Below are 21,093 nucleotides of genomic sequence, written 5' to 3' on the forward strand. Positions count from 1 at the left end.
TAACCCCCCAAATTAATATCTTCCTAATAACCAGCCTAAAAGTAATAGTTCTCATTTATTAGCACCTACCAATAATCCATGAAATGTGATTACGATTTGTTCTACAATATTATTGTTACAAAGGGATTCTATTCTATTTACTGTATTAAAGCAGGAGTTTTCAGTTCAAATAGTCCATACTAATGGATAGGACTTATGAAAGCTGGGTTAACTGCTTCATGTAATTCCATAAACCAAGAGAATTTTAAAGATTACATGCCTAAAAGTTTGGGTCATTTTCAAACTTATAGATTTCATCTCAATGCATAAATAAGTACAAATAGGCTTGATAACATGGGTGGATTTATTTCACAAGATTCGAGTGCAAACTTAAAAATGACAAACAAAGCTTTTCATCAAGAATAAACACAAAATCTAACAATCCTGCAATCATGCATTTTAACAGAAAGTACAAATATGAATACATTATAATTTGGAACTACATTCAAAAATTAAAACATTTCTCTCTAAATCCAAAACACCGTGCAATCTTTAACCTGTTCTCATCTTGTTACCTTAGAAACATTTGTCATATGCTATTAGGAAAACATAGGCAGGATTACTAAATCATTCTTTGTGATCAAAGAAACATTATTCTCCTTAACTTCTGACTTTTTGAATCATTCATCTGTTTTTCGGTTCTGAAAAGCCATATGATACCTCCATTCTAGGAGAAAAAAAACATGAATACAAGTATCAAGTAGGCAAGATACTTTCATTTGATTAAAGCAAAAGTCACAAGTGTTTGACTTAGAAATGCACATACTTGTAATAAATTTATTAAGTACACTGTATTTGATGACTTACACATAACTATGAACAATTTAAACAGGTATAAAAATGTGAGATCAAAATCTGTAGGCTCCAATACTTAAAAAGTCACTATGAATATGGAAAGATTTCCATTTACATAAACATGTATAGTTTTAGATGAAAAATCAGGGGGTAGTGGCATCTCCCTGGTCCCTTAACAATATTTGGATTTCGCAAAGAATTAGCAGCACCCAACCTTAAGTGTTAATTACTGTTTCTAAAGGACCTATTCAACAGATTAGTTGGCAGTGTTCCAGCTTTAGGGAGATGGGGTTGAGTAGGGATGCAAACATCTGAGATAAGATAGTATGCATGCACTCACACATTTAAAATCACCAATCTAAATGGGCTTGGGGATCACATACTGGAAAAGTTTAATAAAATCATCCTTAAAGGATTAACTGTGGGCCGAGAGTAGTAAAAGTTGATTAGTAATCTACTTGATAATAATGGTGTTTCACTCTTCAAAGGCAAGTTGGGAAGAATGAGAATACTCATACATAACTTTAAGAAAACTTACCTAGAATTTTACTTTGCAGAACACTGAACAGAAATCTTTACAAAAACCTTCATTCTTGCTTATAATACCAGATGATTTTTTCCTTATTACCACCATATACATAACATTTAAATATTTTCTTTATAAATATTTCAGAGCAAAAAGAATTCTCTTTGTTGCAGTGGTGGCCCACATCTGTACAAAGCAATGTAAGCAAAATATATATATATATATATATATATATATATATATATATATATATATATATATATATTAAGAAAAGTGCAAAGAATAACAGTATTAAGAATTTTTGCTTTTTACAGTAACTATGGTTCAAGTGTGAATATCTAATCCCAGATTTTAATTAAAGATTTAAAAAGAAATCCACACTCCATGTTACTGCACAAACATCAGTCCCTTATCAAGTAACTCTGCCCTTCTCCCAAATGTAGCATTTCCAGTTTCTAAACTCCTCACTAACAGGAAAAATATGGTAACAGTGTTTTCTTCCCTTTAACTTCCCAAAACTCATCCAAGACAATTAATCACCCGTAGGTTTGAACAAGATATTGGGGAAGTCATTCATCATAACCCGCTTTCCTAAAATTAAAGCAAAATGAAAGGCTCTCTGAAATGCAAACTACTGATCAAGAATCAAATCAGCAACAGCAAACAGATCATAAATTACAAATGTAATTTAATATGAGTACATTTTCAAATCAATCCCTGTTATCAAAGATAAATTCAGAATCTAAATCTCTTTTCCAGGTTCAGTGCTATGCAAGGTTCATAATTCTAAATACTTAAGTTTTCATCACCTTTTCTAACAGAGAAAATGCTTCCTGTTAAATTTTGATTAACTTTCCATCATTTTATTCTTGGTCTCAGTCTTTTCATTTTGTACAAACACAGAAAGGCAATTTTCAGCATTTTAAAAATTGTACTTTCCTCTTTAGTCATTCAAATAATTATAGTTACTGATCTCAAAGATTTAAATAGCTACTCAATTCCCCTTCAAATGTGTCACTAGATATTTTTGGTATGCATATGTTGTTTTATTCTTACTTTAGGCACTGTAATTATTCACAATATTACAATGACTCTACATCTAACCTATGTAACAATTGTGGTCTTAAAATAATACCTCCTAAGGTATTATTTTACCCTACTATATCATGACTGAATTTTCCCTTCAAGATAAATTTTAGTTAGAAGAGAATTTTAAAGCCCTGCAGCACTTCTGCTTTGAGTAGTGTTAATACATATTTTGTCATGCTTAATATTTAAACTTCAGAACTAGGAAGACAATAAACATTGGAAGCTGCAAATTTCCTCAAACTACATTCTACTCCAACTCCAATTTACTTCGTTCAACATCAAATACTTTGATTTATGGAAAAAAGTGTATCAAGCTTTTTTTTAAACAGAATTTCTGCTCTAAAATTAATAATACATCTAAAGGGAAATAACTTTTCAATTTCAGCTTCACTAGAACTATGCAAAACTAAGTTAAAGTAGACTCAACAACTATTGTAATCAGGAATATTTTTTTACTAGATCTTTAGAATGATACACCTACATTCTAACAGACAGTTCAACAAAGGCTTAAACTCTAGAACAGAAGAAGAACCAGGTCACCCTCTGTGCAACCTCTCCTATGAGTAGAAGAGCAATGTTTTATTTGCCCCCATACATTCGCTCAATGTCTTTGAGGTAATGGTTCTTCAGTTCCTTCCTTTTCAGTTTGAAAGCATCAGTTACCAAACCAGTTTCAGGGGTCCATGGTTCTGGGCTTAAGCGAACCTTGATTGGAATTTCAAATCGCTCCAACTTCACTGAAATGAGAAGCGAAGGGAAGGAGAAAGGGAGAAAGATGGGAAGGCAGGGAAGTAGGGGAATAAAGAGGAGAGGAGAAGAGACAAACAATTAATAAAACATGAATTTTGTAAAATTTACCTAGATGACACACGTTATGAGGTAATCTATTTAACGGTGTCGGATGGTTAGTAATGATACCACTATCTTATCATTTATTTTATATTTCCCAAAGTACTCATGAATTGTTTCAGTTAGATAGTTTTAGTCTGTGGTTATTATTTATATAAATATACACATGCATACCACACCTTCCTCTTCAGAGGATATATTTGTTGTTCCCTTGACCTGGGATGGTCTTTTCCAATATAGTTGTATGGCTCAATTCCTTACTTCCAGGTGGCTGTTCAAAAGCCACCTCCTCAGAGAGGATTTCATGACCACTTATAACAAAAGAGAAGCCCTCTTGTCTCTATATCTTCTTATGCTATGCTTTGATCAAAGTACTAACCCCCACCCAACACATTATATGTCACCCACTAGAATTCAAGTTCCATGAAAGCAGGGTTTTTGTTTATTCATAGCCATCTACAGGGCTACATCCTTAATAAATACATATAAGTTTATTAATTTATTCTACAAAAAAATAATCCTTTAGACAAATATTCTTTATAAGCTCTGTTATAATATTAAAACACAGACCAAAAAGGGAATTGTAAATATCAATTTCCTTTAAACTGATGCAGCACATGTACTTAAATTAGTCAACTCAACATACGTCAGAAATGCAAGAAAATAGGATACAGAGGTAATGAATACAGTATCCAAAAATTTTAGCTTAAGTTTTGTTGAGAGCCACAGCGGAAGGGGCCCCAGCAAACTTCCAGCTGCCAGCAAACTTCCAGCTGCCGGCTGATGATTGGCTCACAGCAGCCCCAGCAACATCTAGCTGATTGGCCCCTCGGCCCCAGCAACATCTAGCTGATTGGCTCCTCTGCGGTGATGCTCATTGGGCTGTTTCCCTGCCCTTTCAGACCACGGAGCTGCTCACTGGGGGACTTTTTTGGCTCCGCCCACGTGACCCAGCCAATAGGCCTCAAGAGCAGGAGGATTGTGGGAGGTGGAGAGAAGCTTGTGTGGGAGAGAGAGGCTTGTGGAAAGCCGGTGGTGGCAGTTGAGGCTCTGAGGGTTTTTCCTGAGAGGCTGTTTTGTTTGGCGTGTGTGGTTCTAAAAATAAAGTTAGTTTCTTTTGACAAGTGGCTCCTGATTGTGCCCAGCCAGACTGCGGCAAAGTTTTGTGACTAAATTCTTGAGTTCTTATTCCACCAAGTTAATTATTTATTTAGGGGATTGAACCCAGAGGAAGTTAACCACTGAGCCACATCCCCAGCCCTTTTTTCATATTTTATTTAGAGAAAGAGTCTCACTGTGTTGCTTAGGGCCTTGCTAAGTTGCTGAGGCTGGCTTTGAACTTGTGATCTTCCTGCCTCAATCTCCTGAGCCAATGGGATTACAGGCATGTGCCACTGTGCCCAGCCAAGCCACCAAGTTATTTATAATTAATACAAGCCCTCCTTAAAATTCTGAATGCCCATTAACAATGTTAACCTACAAATAAACATTATTTTGTATGCAATTGTTTAAAATAGCAATTGTACAGAGGCAAATATTTGCATGTTTAAAAAACTACTGAACAGCCTAGACAACTTTAGAAACAATTTCATTTCTGTGGAAAGTACAAAGAATTCAAATTCAAGGAAGTTCCTGTTCATGTCATGACTGAGTTTTATGAAAACTTTGGTAAATTAATGAATTTCTCATTAAAATGCGAATATAAAGTCAAGTATGAGAAATAATCCTTTAAATATTACTTAGAACCAACTTCCTAAATTAATGTCTGAACAGTTAGTAAAGGAACATAAACCTTGCTTGAATTAACCATGTCTGCTCTATTCATACATACAGTTACATAGAGGTGTCTGAAATATGATTGCAAGGTCACATTTGGATCTCAAGACAACAATTGAATTCTTAACTTCAGATGTGGCTCCAAAATCTTTCCTTTCATTTTAGTTTCCCTACTTACATAGGTCCTATTCTAAAGATGCTGACAAAATTAGGCAAGGCAAGCACATTATTTCAGTTGCAAACATGCTAATGAAAGCACATTTATAAGTGTTCCTGTATTTAATCTTCATTAGCTAAATTCTTGTTTAAAGAGGAAAAAGTGTGCTGCTTTAGGATTTCATTTTGGAAACTCCTAAACATTAGTTAGTACCATAAGCTGCAGAGAATAATAGACAATACAGTATCCAGTAAACAGAACAAAGTAATTGTTAAAAGTGAGAAAAATGAAAGATTATGGGAAGGAGGAACAAATATAGTTTGCATGTGAAATTTTCATCTGAATTAACTTGAATGTTATAAAGTGTGGCCTGCAGGTGGCAGCAACTATCAATTTTTATAGCCTTTGGAACTTGTTCAAATTACCTAAAAACAATTACCTTGCAGTCTTATGATACAACCTCTACCTCACACTTATATTTAAACATGAAGAGGACTACTAGGAAAGATGTAATATCTCAGAAAGACATGCTGAATACAATCCAGACTATTTTACACCATTTTGCATAATTCTCCAAAATGACAATGTGAAGCAAAGGGATAGCAAGATCAATCTTTTGTGAAACAGAAAAGCTCATGATTTATACATTCAAATCATGATTAGCATTCATTATTCAAATAATAAATTGTTCCATTACATGCTTCACTCCAAGAACAGGAAATTTATGAGGGCATATTGGGTCCTAGGGTATTTATTCTGTTTTCTGCCTGATTAAGAGGCAGCTTGAGTTTCTCTATTATTGCTTTTACAGTTAAATATGCAATGATAATTATTCAAGTAATATATATTCTGTCACTGCATTCAGAGAGTAACTAAAATAACTGCAGCATACCTCTGGTGAGTAATTTATCAGTTAAAATACTTTTTTGAAATATCACATTTTTTAAAACTTCAGGATTTATATAAAAGAATGTTCTGGAGGCTTGGTGACATTAATATGAAATTATGTATTACATCTGTAACTAACACTATATTGAAGAAGAAAACATTAAGCCACACTTTTATAGTTATAAATAACTTTTCAAATCTGATTGTGTTAATAATTGTTATTTAAAACTTTATAGTGTTTAGAGTTCTCAAAGCTATTGAGGAAACAGTAATCAATTGAAAATCTATTACTACTAACTATGTTTTTAAGCCAAAATGGAACCTAAGCAGTTTACTTTTTAAATGAATAGAAATAACAATAGCCCAGTTAGGGTAACAAGTATCTCTGATGGAAATATAAACCAGTACGTTTTTATGGGGAAAAAGGGAGTAACTTGGCAATGCAGAAAAAAAAGCCTTTAAATTGTATAGTCTCTTTGACTCAGAAACTCAATTTCTAGGAATTCTTACAAACAAAATTATCACACAAGAAAATCATTGAGTATAATAGATTCATATTACATTTGCTTAAAGTGGGGGGAAATGGGTAACTCACCTAAAACAAGGACTTAAATAGATATTCCTATACTGGAATAATATTTAGAAATTAAAAATGATATTATAATTCTATAGCTACTGACTCAGAAAATGTTAATGATGTTGACAGTTAAGTACATACGCTAGAAAATAATCTCATTACCCAAAGGAAACTATTATCAAGTGATTTTTATTTCCTTCTTTATAATTTTCTACATTGTCCAATATTTTATAATGAGTACAGGAAATCTATAATCTAAAAAATGATTACTTTTATTTTAAGAGTAAAACAATGGATTAAAATTAGATTAACAGCTTCCAATTAAACATGAAGTGTATATAGGTATTCTCTGCCCTCTCTGGAAAATAATTTAAATTATTTTAAATTCTGCACTGGATAGAAGAATTCAATAAAAATTTAGAAGATAAGTCAGGTGCGCTGGCACATGCCTGTAATCCCAGCGGCTTGGGAGGCTGAGCCAAGAGGATCATGAGTTCAAGCCAGCCTCAGCAATGGTGAGGCACTAAGCAACTCAGTGAGACCCTGTCTCTAAATAAAATGCAAAAATAGGGCTGGGGATGTGGCTCAGTGGTTAAGCTCCCTGGGTTCAATCCCCAGTACTCACCCACCCCCAAAAATTTAGAAGACAAATAGCTTAAGTATTAGTGGTAACGAACTTAGAGTTGAGAGGGATAAAACAAGTGCCAACAGAGAAGAGCATTAAAAAGAAGCAAAATGACCTCATGGTCAATTCAAGGCAAGTGCCCACTGAACCAAAGAATGGGTGACACTTAAAATAGGAGGGCTTACCCCAGCCTGTTTAGAGAATAGTCCTCTCTCACCCTGTACTGCTCTTCCCAAACCAGCCTGTGGACAGATTTATTTTTTGGAAATTTTGCAGTAGAGAGATTCTGGACTCAAGAACATTGGGCACAATACAAGAAGGGAGAGAGTAAGGATTCAGTGAAGGTAGGACGTGCTGTGCCCAACCTCCTCTGTCCCACAGCCCCTTGCTCCCTCTTGCTATAAACTGTTAGCAGTCAGGCTAATATTTCTCAGTCAAGAGATGGGCAATGTCTTCTTCAGAGAAATGGAGTGAACCAAGAGAAAAAGACACTAACATCTGATTAAGTTTTCAGTGAAGCCCAAGAAGCTTTCCAAACATTTTTTTTAAAGTACTTCATTCTTAAAAATGAATGGACAGACAAGGATCAGTAGACACTTGAGAAGCCACAATCAATTCAAGCATAAAGTAGAACTTGGAGGAAAAGGAGACACTGATAGGAGAAGGAACCACATCAAAGGAATCCCTTTAGTATCCTTAGAAGAATAACAGGCAACACATTGATTGCATCCAAAAAAGAACAACAGAGTATTATTAAAAGGAACACTGGGAAAACATGAACAATCTTTTGAAAATTAACAGTCTGAGACTGGGAACTGAGCATTCAATAGATATATGAGATGATAAAATTGAGAGACCCTGCCAGAATATGAAAAGACAAGGAGATAAAAAGAAGATGATAAAACTAGACAATGAAAAGATGTAATCCAAAGTCATATAAAAGCAGCCCCCTGCTCTCTCTCTCTCTCTCTCTCACACACACACACACACACACACACACACACACACACCATGTGCTGAAGGAGGACCATGGGAGTAAAAAAAAGCAAACAAACAAAAAGATAAGTATTTCCCAGAACTGAAGGACAGAGAACTCCAGATTGAAAAAGACCATGCCATGTCTACATAATGATAAACGATTAAAGACCTACATCAGGTCTTTAATCGTTTATCATTATGTAACTATTAGAATACCAGAAATTAATATAATAAATTTGCAAGCTTAGAGATAGAATACAAAAAGGAACAGGAACAGGAACATGGACAGAACTGGACTTTTCAGTAAGCAACACTAAAGTTAGAAGACAATGGAACCAAGACTCCAAGACAAATTATTAAGGAGAAATGATTTATAATCTAGAATTCTAAAATATATGAGGCTTTAGCTCAATGGTGATGATATAAGAAGAATGTATTCAGATGTGTACATGTATCTGAAAAATTTACCTACTGTGCACCTCTCCCAGGAAACTGCTAGAGGATATGCTTTATCCAAATGAGTGAGCAAACCAGGGAAAAGAAAGGCATAGGATCCAGGAAACAGGATCTAACACAGGAGAAAGGCAAAGGAAATTCCTGGGATGATAATAAAGGGAAGTTCTGGGGGACAAACAGTCCAAATTTCAGTGGGAGGATGAAGGGTTCCAAGAAGGATGTTGTCAGGAAAAGGAATATACAGATGTGCTCTGCTTTCCTGTACTTAATATTTTTATAACTTTATCAGAATACAGGGGAAGAAATAATAATAGGTACACAGAAAACTAAGTAGAGAGAGATGTAGTATTAAAGTCAAGAAAAACAAAAACAAAAAGTTGTCCAACTGAATTTTTTAGTTATGATAATACAATCACAATGCAAAACATGAAATTGTACTATGTATTGAAAAGGGAGTATGTAGATGAGGTAGAGAGAAGAAAGCTACGTCATCTTTTGTGGTAGGAAGTCCACAGAACCAAATAAAAAAATGCAAGACAGAGAAAGAAAAAATGGAGACAAATGCCATAGATTAAAACACTTGGGATATAACATGGAGGGCTGCTATGTGACACAATTCTTGGGATACTATTTACTATTTTAAAAACTGTGTGTGCATATTATTACACTGAAAAGAATTAAGAGCAAAACTTTAAATAGGTCATAAAACTGGTCTACTATTTGGACAATTAATTAATTTTTTAAAGAGAGAGAGATAAATTTTTAATATTTATTTTTTAGTTTTCGGTAGACACAACTGCTGGCAGCTGGAAGTTGATTGGCTCACAGCAGCCCCAGCAACATCTAGCTGATTGGCTCCTCGGCCCCAGCAACATCTAGCTGATTGGCTCCTCTGCGGTGATGCTCATTGGACTGTTTCCCTGCCCTTTCAGACCACGGAGCTGCTCATTGGGGGACTTTTTTGGCTCCGCCCACATGACCCAGCCAATCGGCCTCAAGAGCAGGATTGTGGGAGGTGGAGAGAAGCTTGTGTGGGAGAGAGAGGCTTGTGGAAAGCCGGTGGTGGCAGTTGAGGCTCTGAGGGTTTTTCCTGAGAGACTATTTTGTTTGTCGTGTGTGGTTCTAAAAATAAAGTTAGTTTCTTTTGACAAGTGGCTCCTGATTGTGCCCAGCCAGACTGCGGCATTTGGTGGCCCGTACGGGGAACGACTGAGGGTAAGTGAAACTGCTCGCCCCTGAGGGCAGGGCGAGAGGATGGGTAGCCATTTTAAGATTCCTCTTTTATTTTGCTTCACTTTTGTTTTAAGTTGCCTGTCCCTGGAGATGAGTGAGACGGAAGAAAAACCGCTCACATCTGAGGAAAAACTATTTACATCTGAGGAACAGATAGGGAGAAAGGACGGATGCCCATGTCAGGAGGATAGAAAGGCCATAATGACTTTTTGTTGTTCCCTTTTTATTTCATTCTGTCTCGGTTTTGTTTGGCGTCATCTTGTTGGGTTGTATTATAGTAGAAATATGGGATCAGAAATTAGTAAAAAACAAACTGAAAGAGTGTTAAGTAAATTGTTAGAGGAAGGAGGCATCTCAGTAAAATCAAGAACAATCAGGGCATACATTGATACAATACAAAAATGTAGCCCATGGCTTTTTAAGGAGGAGTTGTTAAATATATCACAATGGAACCATCATCGTGAAGATTTAAAAAGAATAGAAAAGAAAAGCCCAGGGACTCTGCCAGTTGGCACATTGCCATTGTGGACATTCGTATCTTGTTTGCTTAGTCCAAAGCCTTCAGTTCAGACAATGGTAGAGGAAGGAGAAGACATAATGATTCAAGTAAAAGAGAAGGCCTCTCAAGTTAGTCAGACAGAGAAAGAAAGTGTAAAACAGAAAAAGCCATCAGGGGGAAAGTTACAACAGGAGACTGCTACTAACACCTTTCTATCACCAGAGGGTGTAAGTGTCCAACCAACAGCACCACCTCTACAGGAGACTGCTACTAACACCTTTCTATCACCAGAGGGCGTAAGTGTCCAACCAACAGCGCCACCTCCATATGCTGGGAGGCCCCCAACCCCCGCAGTTGATAGTTGGGATCCTGAGACAAGGTCTCAAATATTAACATGCCCTGTATTTGAGGCAGGAGGGCAGCGATTTTACCAAGTTTTAAATTTCAAAACAGTGAAGCAGCTAAAAGAGGCTGTAACAACCTATGGTCCTCAAGCACCCTTCACTGTAAGCTTGGTCGAATCCATTAACAACTTGAACATGACGCCAGCAGATTGGGCTAATATGTGTAAAGCTGTGCTAAATGGAGGACAATACCTGTTATGGAAGGTTGCCAATGAGGAATTTTGCAAGGAGACGGCTAGGCGAAATGCAGCAGCTGGTTATCCTCAGAGAAATCTAGATATGTTGTTAGGAAAGGGACCTTATGAGGATCAGCAGCAACAAATTGCATATGATCCTGGCGTATACGCACAAATTGCTGCAGATGCAATTAAGGCATGGAAGACTTTACAAGGACATGGAGGTTTACAAGGTCAATTATCTAAGGTAATACAAGGAGCTAATGAACCTTATGCTGAATTTGTAGATAGGCTTATTCAAACAGCTACCAGAGTTTTTGGGAATACAGAACAAGCAATGCCATTACTAAAACACCTGGCTTATGAGCAAGCGAATCGTTGGTGCAGAGATATCATTAGACCATGGAAACATGAAGATTTAAACACATATATTAAATTATGTAGAGACATTAATGAACAAGAGCAAGTCGTGGCAGCTGCAGTAAAACAGGCTTTAGATGCCAGAGACATTAATGAACAAGAGCAAGTCGTGGCAGCTGCAGTAAAACAGGCTTTAGATGCCAGGCCAAGAACATGCTACAATTGTGAACAAACAGGACATTTTAAAAGGAATTGCCCCATTGGAGGAGGGTTTAACAAAACTAGGTATCAAAGGAGTAGAATACCAGGTATTTGCCCACGATGCCGTAGAGGGAGACATTGGGCTAATGAATGCCGTTCTCAAACCACCATAGAGGGTACTCCATTATCAAAAAACGAACAAGGACCAGGTGTTTATCCACGATATCGTGGAGAAAGGCATCGGGCTCCATTGCCAAAAAACGGACAGGAGGGCCCAATGCTCCGGGGCCCAAAACCACAAATATACGGAGCACTGGAGGAACCCAGCAACCCCATCATGGTAGTGCCCAGGACACATTGTCCATCAGATCCCTCATCAGACAAACCAGAGGGAGCGCAGGGTTGGACATCTGCGCCTCCGCCAGAGCAGTACTAACTCCAGAGATGGGAGTTCAAATCATTCCCACAGGGGTGAAAGGACCTCTTCCCAAAGGAACAGTAGGCTTATTATTGGGACGCAGCTCTTCTACTCTAAAAGGACTTATGATAAGTCCTGGGGTAATTGATCCCGATTATGAAGGTGAAATAAAAATTATAGCCAGTTCTCCAAAGGGTATATCAGTAATTTCACCAGGAGATAGAATAGCACAGTTACTAATAATACCCAGCCTACATGATAAATTTTCCAGTCGTACTGTAGAAAGAGGTTCCAAGGGATTAGGCTCCACAGGTGTAGATTGGGCTATGCTTTCTTTAAATTTAGATTCTCGCCCCATGCTAAAACTAAATATTCAAGGACATGAATTTAATGGGCTACTGGATACAGGTGCAGACCTTAGCATCATCTCTTGTCAAGAATGGCCAAAACATTGGCCATTACAACAAGCCACTCAAACGCTTCGAGGCCTAGGAGTGGCGACTAATCCCCATAGAAGTGCAATGGTATTAGATTGGAAGGATCCTGAAGGATGTGAAGGAACTATACAGCCATATGTATTGGATCATCTTCCCGTAAATTTATGGGGACGAGATGTCCTAGATCAATTAGGTTTGACATTAACAAATAACATCAACCAAAATGCACCCACTATTATGACTAGACAAGGTTTTAGGAAAGGAAAAAGATTAGAAAAACAAGAACAAGGTATAGCAGCACCAATACAAATAGATCAAGGAACAGACAGACATGGGTTGGATTTTCAGAAAGGGCCACTGAGACAATAAAAATTACTTGGAAATCAGAAAGACCAGTATGGGTTCCTCAGTGGCCCCTGACTAAAGAAAAGATACAAGCAGCCCATGACCTGGTCAAACAACAATTAGCAGAAGGACATATACAACCTTCTGTATCTCCCCATAATACTCCCATTTTTGTCATCAAAAAGAAATCTGGTAAATGGAGATTACTGCAAGATTTAAGAGCCATTAATAATGAGATGGTTATTATGGGACCTGCTCAATCAGGGATTCCTCAGTTGTCTGCTTTGCCAAAAACCTGGTATGTTTTAGTTCTAGATATTAAAGATTGTTTTTTTTCAATTCCAATTCATCCTGAGGATAGTCCACGTTTTGCATTTACTATCCCTGCACTGAATCATGAAGGTCCTGATCAGAGATATGAATGGAAAGTACTCCCTCAAGGGATGGCTAACAGCCCAACTATGTGTCAAATTTATGTTAACAAAGTAATCCAGCCACTTAGAAATCAAAATCCTGAACTACAAATATTTCACTATATGGATGATGTATTATTAGCACACAAAGATAAAAACACATTGCTAGAATGTTATGCCACACTTACAAACTTATTAAAAAATTATAATCTAGAGATAGCAATAGATAAAGTACAATTAAATTTTCCAATTAATTATTTAGGAGTTCTATTATCCTCAACCACGGTCCGTCCACCAAAAATTCAAATACGAGTAGATCAACTCAAATCACTTAATGACTTTCAAAAGTTATTAGGAGACATAAATTGGATAAGGCCTTATTTAGGTATACCAACAGGAGAGTTGGGACCTTTATTTGATATCCTAAAAGGTCCATCAGATCCAAATTCACCCCGAATGTTAACGCCTGAAGCAAGAAAGGCATTAAAAATCATTGAAACATATATGGAAAATATGCATTTGGATAGAATTGATATAAGTTTGCCTTTATTATTTATTGTACTATGAACAAAAAATATTCCTACAGGAGTATTTTGGCAAGAAGGTCCATTATTATGGATACATTTATCTTATTCTCCTAACACTATTCTTACTAGGTATCCTGAGGCTGTAGGACAATTAATACTCAAAGGAATAAAAGCAGCAAAGGGAGTGTTTGGAATTTCTCCCAATAAAATTATTACTCCATATACTATGAATCAAATTGATGAGTTAGCTAATGAGTTAAATACTTGGGCAATAATCATGTGCAAATCTAATGTTTCAGTTGATAACCACTTACCATCTAATCCTTTATTGTCTTTTTGGTCATTGCATCCTGTAATTTTTCCAAAAATGACAAGAAAAACACCTATCATGAATGCTCCAAATATATTCACTGATGGGTCAAATAATGGTACAGCAGCAGTCGTTACCCCTGATCAAACTTTTACATTTTTAGTACCCAAACAATCAGCTCAAAAGGTAGAGCTTAATGCAGTTTTACAAGCTTTTGTGATGTTTAAAGATTCTGTATTTAATTTATTTTCTGATAGTCAGTATGTAGTTAATGCTATAGTATCTCTTGAAGATGCTGGTAGGATTTCCCCTTCTTCTACTGTTTTCTCTTTGCTTTCCACTATACAAAGTCTAATCTGGGACAGAAAAGATCCATTCTTTATAGGACATATCAGGGCACATACAGGATTGCCTGGAGCCCTTAGTTTGGGCAATGATTTAGCAGATAAAACAACACATGACATACATATTTTTTCTACACTAGAAGAAGCTATAAATTTTCATAAAAAGTTCCATGTCAATGCTAATACTTTACAAAAGCGTTTTAAAATAACTAAGGAACAAGCTAGACAAATAATAAAACAATGTCAAAATTGTGTGACCTTTTTACCACAAGTTAATCTTGGAGTCAATCCTAGAGGATTGATACCTAACCATATTTGGCAGATGGATGTCACACACTTGCCAGAACTTGGAAAATTAAAATATTTGCATGTTACAGTTGATACTTCTTCTGGATTTTTGATGGGCTCCCTTCATGCCGGAGAAAAAACTAAAGATGTTATAGCTCATTGCTTACAAAATTTTACCACTGTGGGTGTTCCAAAACAGTTAAAAACAGATAATGCCCCTGGTTATACTTCTACCTCTTTTAAACAATTTTGCTCAACATTTGGCATTACTCATATAACAGGAATCCCATACAATCCACAGGGACAAGGCATAGTTGAAAGAGCTCATCAAACTATTAAAATGTACTTATTAAAGCAAAAAGAAGGAATTGGGAAGGGGTATATATTCCCCAAAGATAAACTTAAAATAACCCTTTTTACTCTAAACTTTTTAAATTTGGATTCATCAGGACTTAGTGCTGCAGAAAGGCATATGTGTCCAAAAAATGTACATAAGCCCAAGGTACTTTGGAAGGATATTCTAACAGGACAATGGAAAGGTCCTGACCCAGTAATTGTCTGGAGTTGGGGGTCTGTTTGTGTGTTTTCACAGGGAGAACAGCAGCCGATTTGGATTCCAGAGAGATTAACCAAGGTCCTGACCCAGTGATTGTCTGGAGTCAGGGGTCTGTTTATGTGTTTCCACAGGGAGAACAGCAGCCGATTTGGATTCCAGAAAGATTAACTAAAGCGATTTCTACAGACCAAAAAGAAGATGATTTGGCTCAAATCCATAACAACTGATATCCAAAACTCCAGTTTGGCTATTCTTACATCTGCAACAGAACCAGGATGCTTTTTTCAATATCTATTTTATTATTGCCCTTTGCCATACCATGAAGTTCTATTTTGTTTTTTGAGCTCATACAGACCTAGGTTAATGTTTTGCTGATCAGTTCTATTTTTTGACTATAGAGTTTTTAAACATTGCAATGGAGATTTCACCTGTAAAAAGTTATAAGGCCTTTACTATAATGTTATGTGTTGTATGTATTATATTATGTGTGCACACTTGTGTTTTGTGTTATATGTTTGAATGTACGTATGTCCATATATCATATATGATGAGCGCTCATGATAAAATGGATCCAAATATTTTTTTTTCACGTGATTTATATGGTTTAATTTAAATTGGGTAAACAACTGTTGAGGATTGTTTTAATATGTAAACAAAAAAGAAGGTTAACAGATCTGTTTGTTTACTTTCACCTTTCCTTTTCATTATATTTAATAATTCTCTTAAAGATAATGTAAATTGTTAAGAAAATTGTTTTCTTTTAGTGCCTTCTGTAATGTTACATAATTTTTTCTTTAGCCATTATTGCCAGAATTCCTATCTTCATCCCAGTGCCGGTGAAGACAATGTAAATTGTTAAGAAAATTGTTTTCTTTTAGTGCCTTCTGGAATGTTACATAATTTTTTCTTTAGCCATTATTGCCAGAATTCCTATCTTCATCCCAGTGCTGGTGAAGTGAAAGATAAAACCAATCTACAGCTTCTACAATAGCCATCACTGAACTGCTTGCAGAACTTGCCTGGACACATTGTGAGCTCACCTGTATGCATTGTGAACTATCTGTTGGTACAGCGAATTGTGGTAGTGCTGGAGTATTTTTGCTGATGGTGTCACCGGTGGTACAATTTAGGAGCCCTCAATTGGCTTAATGTCATGGCATTTTGCATCCTCCTCTACTAGTGATGGTCTAAAATTTGGGGGCCAACAGAGGTGAGGCAAAGAACCTCACCCCCCCACAGGTGCAAAGGCCTATCCACAAGTATGGCTGTATGCTGGACCCGTAGTCAGTGACGGGTATGATCCAATTGCAGTGGTACCAACCTAAGACAGGAGGCTGACGCCTAGAGGTCAGTTCATCCGATGACGGGTAAGGACCATATGTTGAACTGGACTGCCTAACAGGCACGGTCCCTAAGCCACATGCTTGTTGTTTAAACAGAGAGGGGGAGATGTTGAGAGCCACAGCCAAAGGGGCCCCAGCAAACTTCCAGCTGCCAGCAAACTTCCAGCTGCTGGCTGATGATTGGCTCACAGCAGCCCCAGCAACATCTAGCTGATTGGCTCCTCGGCCCCAGCAACATCTAGCTGATTGGCTCCTCTGCGGTGATGCTCATTGGACTGTTTCCCTGCCCTTTCAGACCACGGAGCTGCTCATTGGGGGACTTTTTTGGCTCCGCCCACGTGACCCAGCCAATCGGCCTCAAGAGCAGGAGGATTGTGGGAGGTGGACAGAAGCTTGTGTGGGAGAGAGAGGCTTGTGGAAAGCCGGTGGTGGCAGTTGAGGCTCTGAGGGTTTTTCCTGAGAGACTATTTTGTTTGTCGTGTGTGGTTCTAAAAATAAAGTTAGTTTCTTTTGACAAGTGGCTCCTGATTGTGCCCAGCCAGACTGCGGCACACAACATCTTTATTTTATTTGTATGTGGTGCTGAGGATTGAATCCAGTGCCTCATGCATGCCAGGTGAGCGCGCTACCACTTGAGCCACATCCCCAGCCCGACAATTAATTTTTAATCTATTTAATTTCCCAGTCAATGTTCTAGTAAGTTCTAGTAAGCAGACCATGCTGCTGATTTGAAACTGGAGACCAATCTCTTTCCTGAAGTTCTGTCAGCAGTGGCTCTGTACCTTCTGTTCTCCTGGTATCTTGTCCAGCACACCATCTATACAAGCTCTTCTTCCATCCATTCCTTAAATGCTGGTGTTGTCCAGGGACCTGTCCTCAGCCTCCTGTTTTCATTTTAAAGTCTCTTCCAAGGTTAGTGCATCTACCTTCATGATTTCAATTATTCTCAAGTTGATAGTACAACAAAGGCCTCTCTCATAAGGTTTGGATGAACATACACAATCTCCTGTTGGGAATGTTAACTCTGATTATCCAACAGGCATTTCCAATTATGTATGTCCCAATATGACCTCAGAATCTTCTCTTATAAGCTGGCTTTCCCTCCTGTATTTTTTAATTCAATCAATAATTATATCAACCTTGTCATTTGAGCTACATATCTAGGGGCCATTCTAGACCCCTTCTCACTTGCCTTTTTTATTCAAGCAATCATCAAAGCTTGCCAATTTTGCTTTCTAAACCTTTCCTGATTTCCTGGTTCAGGGCATTATCATTCCCACTCTCATTTAAATATTTACTACAGCTTTCTTAGTTAAATTAGTCTCTGTCTCAGTCTGGACCCCCCTCAAATAATATCTTCAGGCTGGCCTCCACACTGAATGCATCTGTCAGAAATGCAAATCTGACCAAATCACTAGTCTGATTAAACCTCACAATGGCTCCCCACTGCTTACAGTATTAAACACAAATATCAGAAAATGGCATACAAAGCACTACAGGTCTTGGCCTCTGCTTATCTTTACAACCTCATCTTGTACTTTTCCAGTAACACCAAAGACCTTGTTGTTCCCTGCCCACATCTCCTTTTTTCTACCTCTGTGCTTTTATTCCTAATTCTCTTTGGCTTAGAATTCCTACCCTAGTTAATTCTAATTAATCCTTAAGAATGAACTTTAGTGACAGTTCTATAAGAAAACCTTCCATGAACTCCCAGGTAAGATTAAGTACCCTCATCTCTGGTACCATGATTCTCTGTTCCTATCTCTATTGTTATTAAGATGGCTATCTCTCTTGTGTCCTCTCACTGGATAATGAGCTCCAGAAGAGTAAGAAATGTATCTTGCCAGATGTTGGTGCTGAATGCCTGTAATCCCAGTGGCTTGGGAGGCTGAGCCAGGAGGACCATGAGTTCAAAGCCAGCCTCAGCAACTGCAAGGTGCTAAACAGCTCATTGAGACCCTGTCTCTAAATGAAATACAAAATAAGGCTGGGGATGTGGCTCAGTGGTTGAGTGCCCCTGAGTTCAATCCATGGTAACCACTCCCTCCCACCCCCGCAAAAAAAAAAAAAAAAAAAGAAAGAAATGTATCTTATTAACTTTTATATTCCTAGTACCTAATACACACCTGGCACAAAGTACCCATTCAGATGTTCTCCAATTGGTTACCAATATACCATCTAACACAGTCCATTTACAGAGCCAAAGAACATACACAAATCATAGTCATAGCTACATTATCTACTAAAGAGTTATTAGCTTCTAGCTTGCAGATATAAGATACACCTATATAACACATCTCTTCAAAGATGGACTATTCCAAACACAGGCTAGATAACTACTTTATAGGGATGTTACAATATGCAATAAACAACTAGATAGGTTATTCTACTACATGACTTTTAAGAATCTTTCCAACATGGGAATTCATTACATATACTTAAGAGGTAGATAAATATTTAAGAGTTATGTATTTCATTACTAAACAAGAGTCTAATGCATATGACATTATTAGATGATTTTTATGAGCTTCAACAAACTAGCAATTTCTTACTGGCATTTGCGGCTTCTCGAATTTCTTTCAGTATTTCAGCTTCCATGGCAGGGTTATTGCAGATATCAACCCAAGTTCCTTCTACCCCCTTCTGTTGTGCCAAAAGTGTTAACTTTTTCTGATTAGGAACCACAAAACTGATCACATAGGACTGGTCACTAAAAATTAGAAAATAAAATAGAAATTAAAAGAATAGCAAAAATATTCATAAATTATTCAATGATATAATACAACAGATAATCCCAACTATATATTTCTCTTATTTGTTAATATTCATTAAGAAGTAATAAAACACATAACAATGAAATAAACACAGAAAAATAGACCAATGGACTAGAAAAGAGAGTCCAGAAGTAAAACTTTGCATCTATGGTCAATCTTCAACTGGGGTGTTAAGACAATTCAATGACAAAAGGGAAATTTCTTCAACAAATCGTGCTGTGAAAACTAGATACTCACATGCAACAGATAAAGGTGAACCTTTACCTTCCAAAATATACAAAATTAAATAAAAATGGAACAAATACCTAAATATTTAAAAGCTAAAACTATAAAACCCCTATAAGAAAAAAATGGGGATAAAGCTTTAGGGCAATGTATGTGGTATTTTGAAACCAAAAGCAAAAATTGATAAATGGGACTATATTAAATTTAAAAACTTCTGTGCCTCCAAAAACACACAAAAAAATAGAGAAAAAGGCAATCCATTGAGATGAAAAAATATCTTAAAATCTTTCATCTGGGGGCTGGAGTTGTAGTTCAGTGGTAGAACACTTGCCTCACAAATGTGAGGCACTGGGTTCAATCCTAGCACCATATAAAAACAAATGAAGGAATTGAGTCCATACACAACTAAAACAAATTTTTGAAAAATCATGTGTCTGATAAAGGCTTATTCTATAGAATATATAAAGAACTCCTACAACTAATAATAGCGATAAAAAAACAAATAGTTCAAATTAAAATCAGGCAAACAATTTAAATAAAAATTTCTCCAGAGATGATATACAATGGCCAGCAATCATATGAAAAGAAGCTTAAGAGCATTGTAATGTTTTGAACAACCAATAAAAAAAAGAAGCTCAAACAGTAATAATCATTAGGAAAATGCAAATCGAGACAAAAATGAGATATCCCTGCACACTCATTAGGATGATTATTATAAGACAAAAAAAGGCAGAAGCAAATGTTGTTAAGAAGATGGAGTAATTGGAATACTTGTGCCCTGTTGGTAGAAATGTAAAAATGGTGCTGCCACTATGGAAAACAGTAAGGCAGTTCCTCAAAAAAAATTAAAAACATAATTATCATATGATCCAGCCATTCCACATCTGGGTATATATCCAAAAGAATTGAATACTGAAGAGATTCATAGCCATATTATTCACAACAGTCAAGAGGTGGAAGGAACCCAAGTGTTCATTGACAGAATATATATATATATATATAATTGTACATTCTATGTATGTACAATAGAATAATATTGGCCTTAAAAAGAAAAGCAATTCTGACACATTCTACAACAGGGATGGATGTTAAGGACATCATGCTAAGTGAAATAATCCAAACATAAAAAAGACAAATACTGCATAATGCTTCTTATATGAGGTATCTAGAATAGTCAAATTCATAGAAACAGAAAGTAGAATGGTGGTTGTCAAGGGCTGAGGGAAGGGGGAAATGGAGAGTTGTTTAATGGGTATAGAGTTTTAGTTTTGCAAGATGAAAAATTTCTAGAGATTGACTGTCTAACAAGATACATATAATTAACACTAGTGGACTGTACACTTAGAAATGAAGATGGTGAATTTTGTCAGTTTATAACCACAATTATGATTTCAAAAAAAGAACAAAGCCCATAAAAATAAAACATTATAACACATAAAAAATATTTGAATACCTTAGGCTTTTTCTTAGTTGTTGATGATCCTT

At 36.6% G+C, this 21,093-nt stretch overlaps 1 protein-coding gene across 6 annotated transcripts in view; it reads right to left on the reverse strand.

Moving 5' to 3' along the window:
* Positions 1-325: 325 nt before the first annotated feature.
* Positions 326-21,093, reverse strand: part of Acsl4 (acyl-CoA synthetase long chain family member 4) — a 90,672-nt gene continuing 69,904 nt past the window's right edge. For all 6 annotated transcript variants that reach the window (XM_046420793.2, XM_046420796.2, XM_046420794.2 and 3 more), the window contains 2 exons: positions 19,162-19,319; positions 326-3,186 (listed from right to left, as the gene is read on the reverse strand). In XM_046420793.2, the coding sequence (XP_046276749.1) occupies positions 3,029-3,186; positions 19,162-19,319 (316 nt within the window). In that variant the 3' untranslated portion in view covers positions 326-3,028. The remainder of the gene's footprint in view (positions 3,187-19,161; positions 19,320-21,093) is intronic.

The sequence above is a fragment of the Marmota monax genome, unplaced genomic scaffold (genome assembly GCF_021218885.2).
Source record: "Marmota monax isolate L192 unplaced genomic scaffold, Marmota_monax_Labrador192_F-V1.1 WCK01_AAM20220418_F8-fsc00050, whole genome shotgun sequence".
Lineage (NCBI taxonomy): Eukaryota > Metazoa > Chordata > Mammalia > Rodentia > Sciuridae > Marmota > Marmota monax.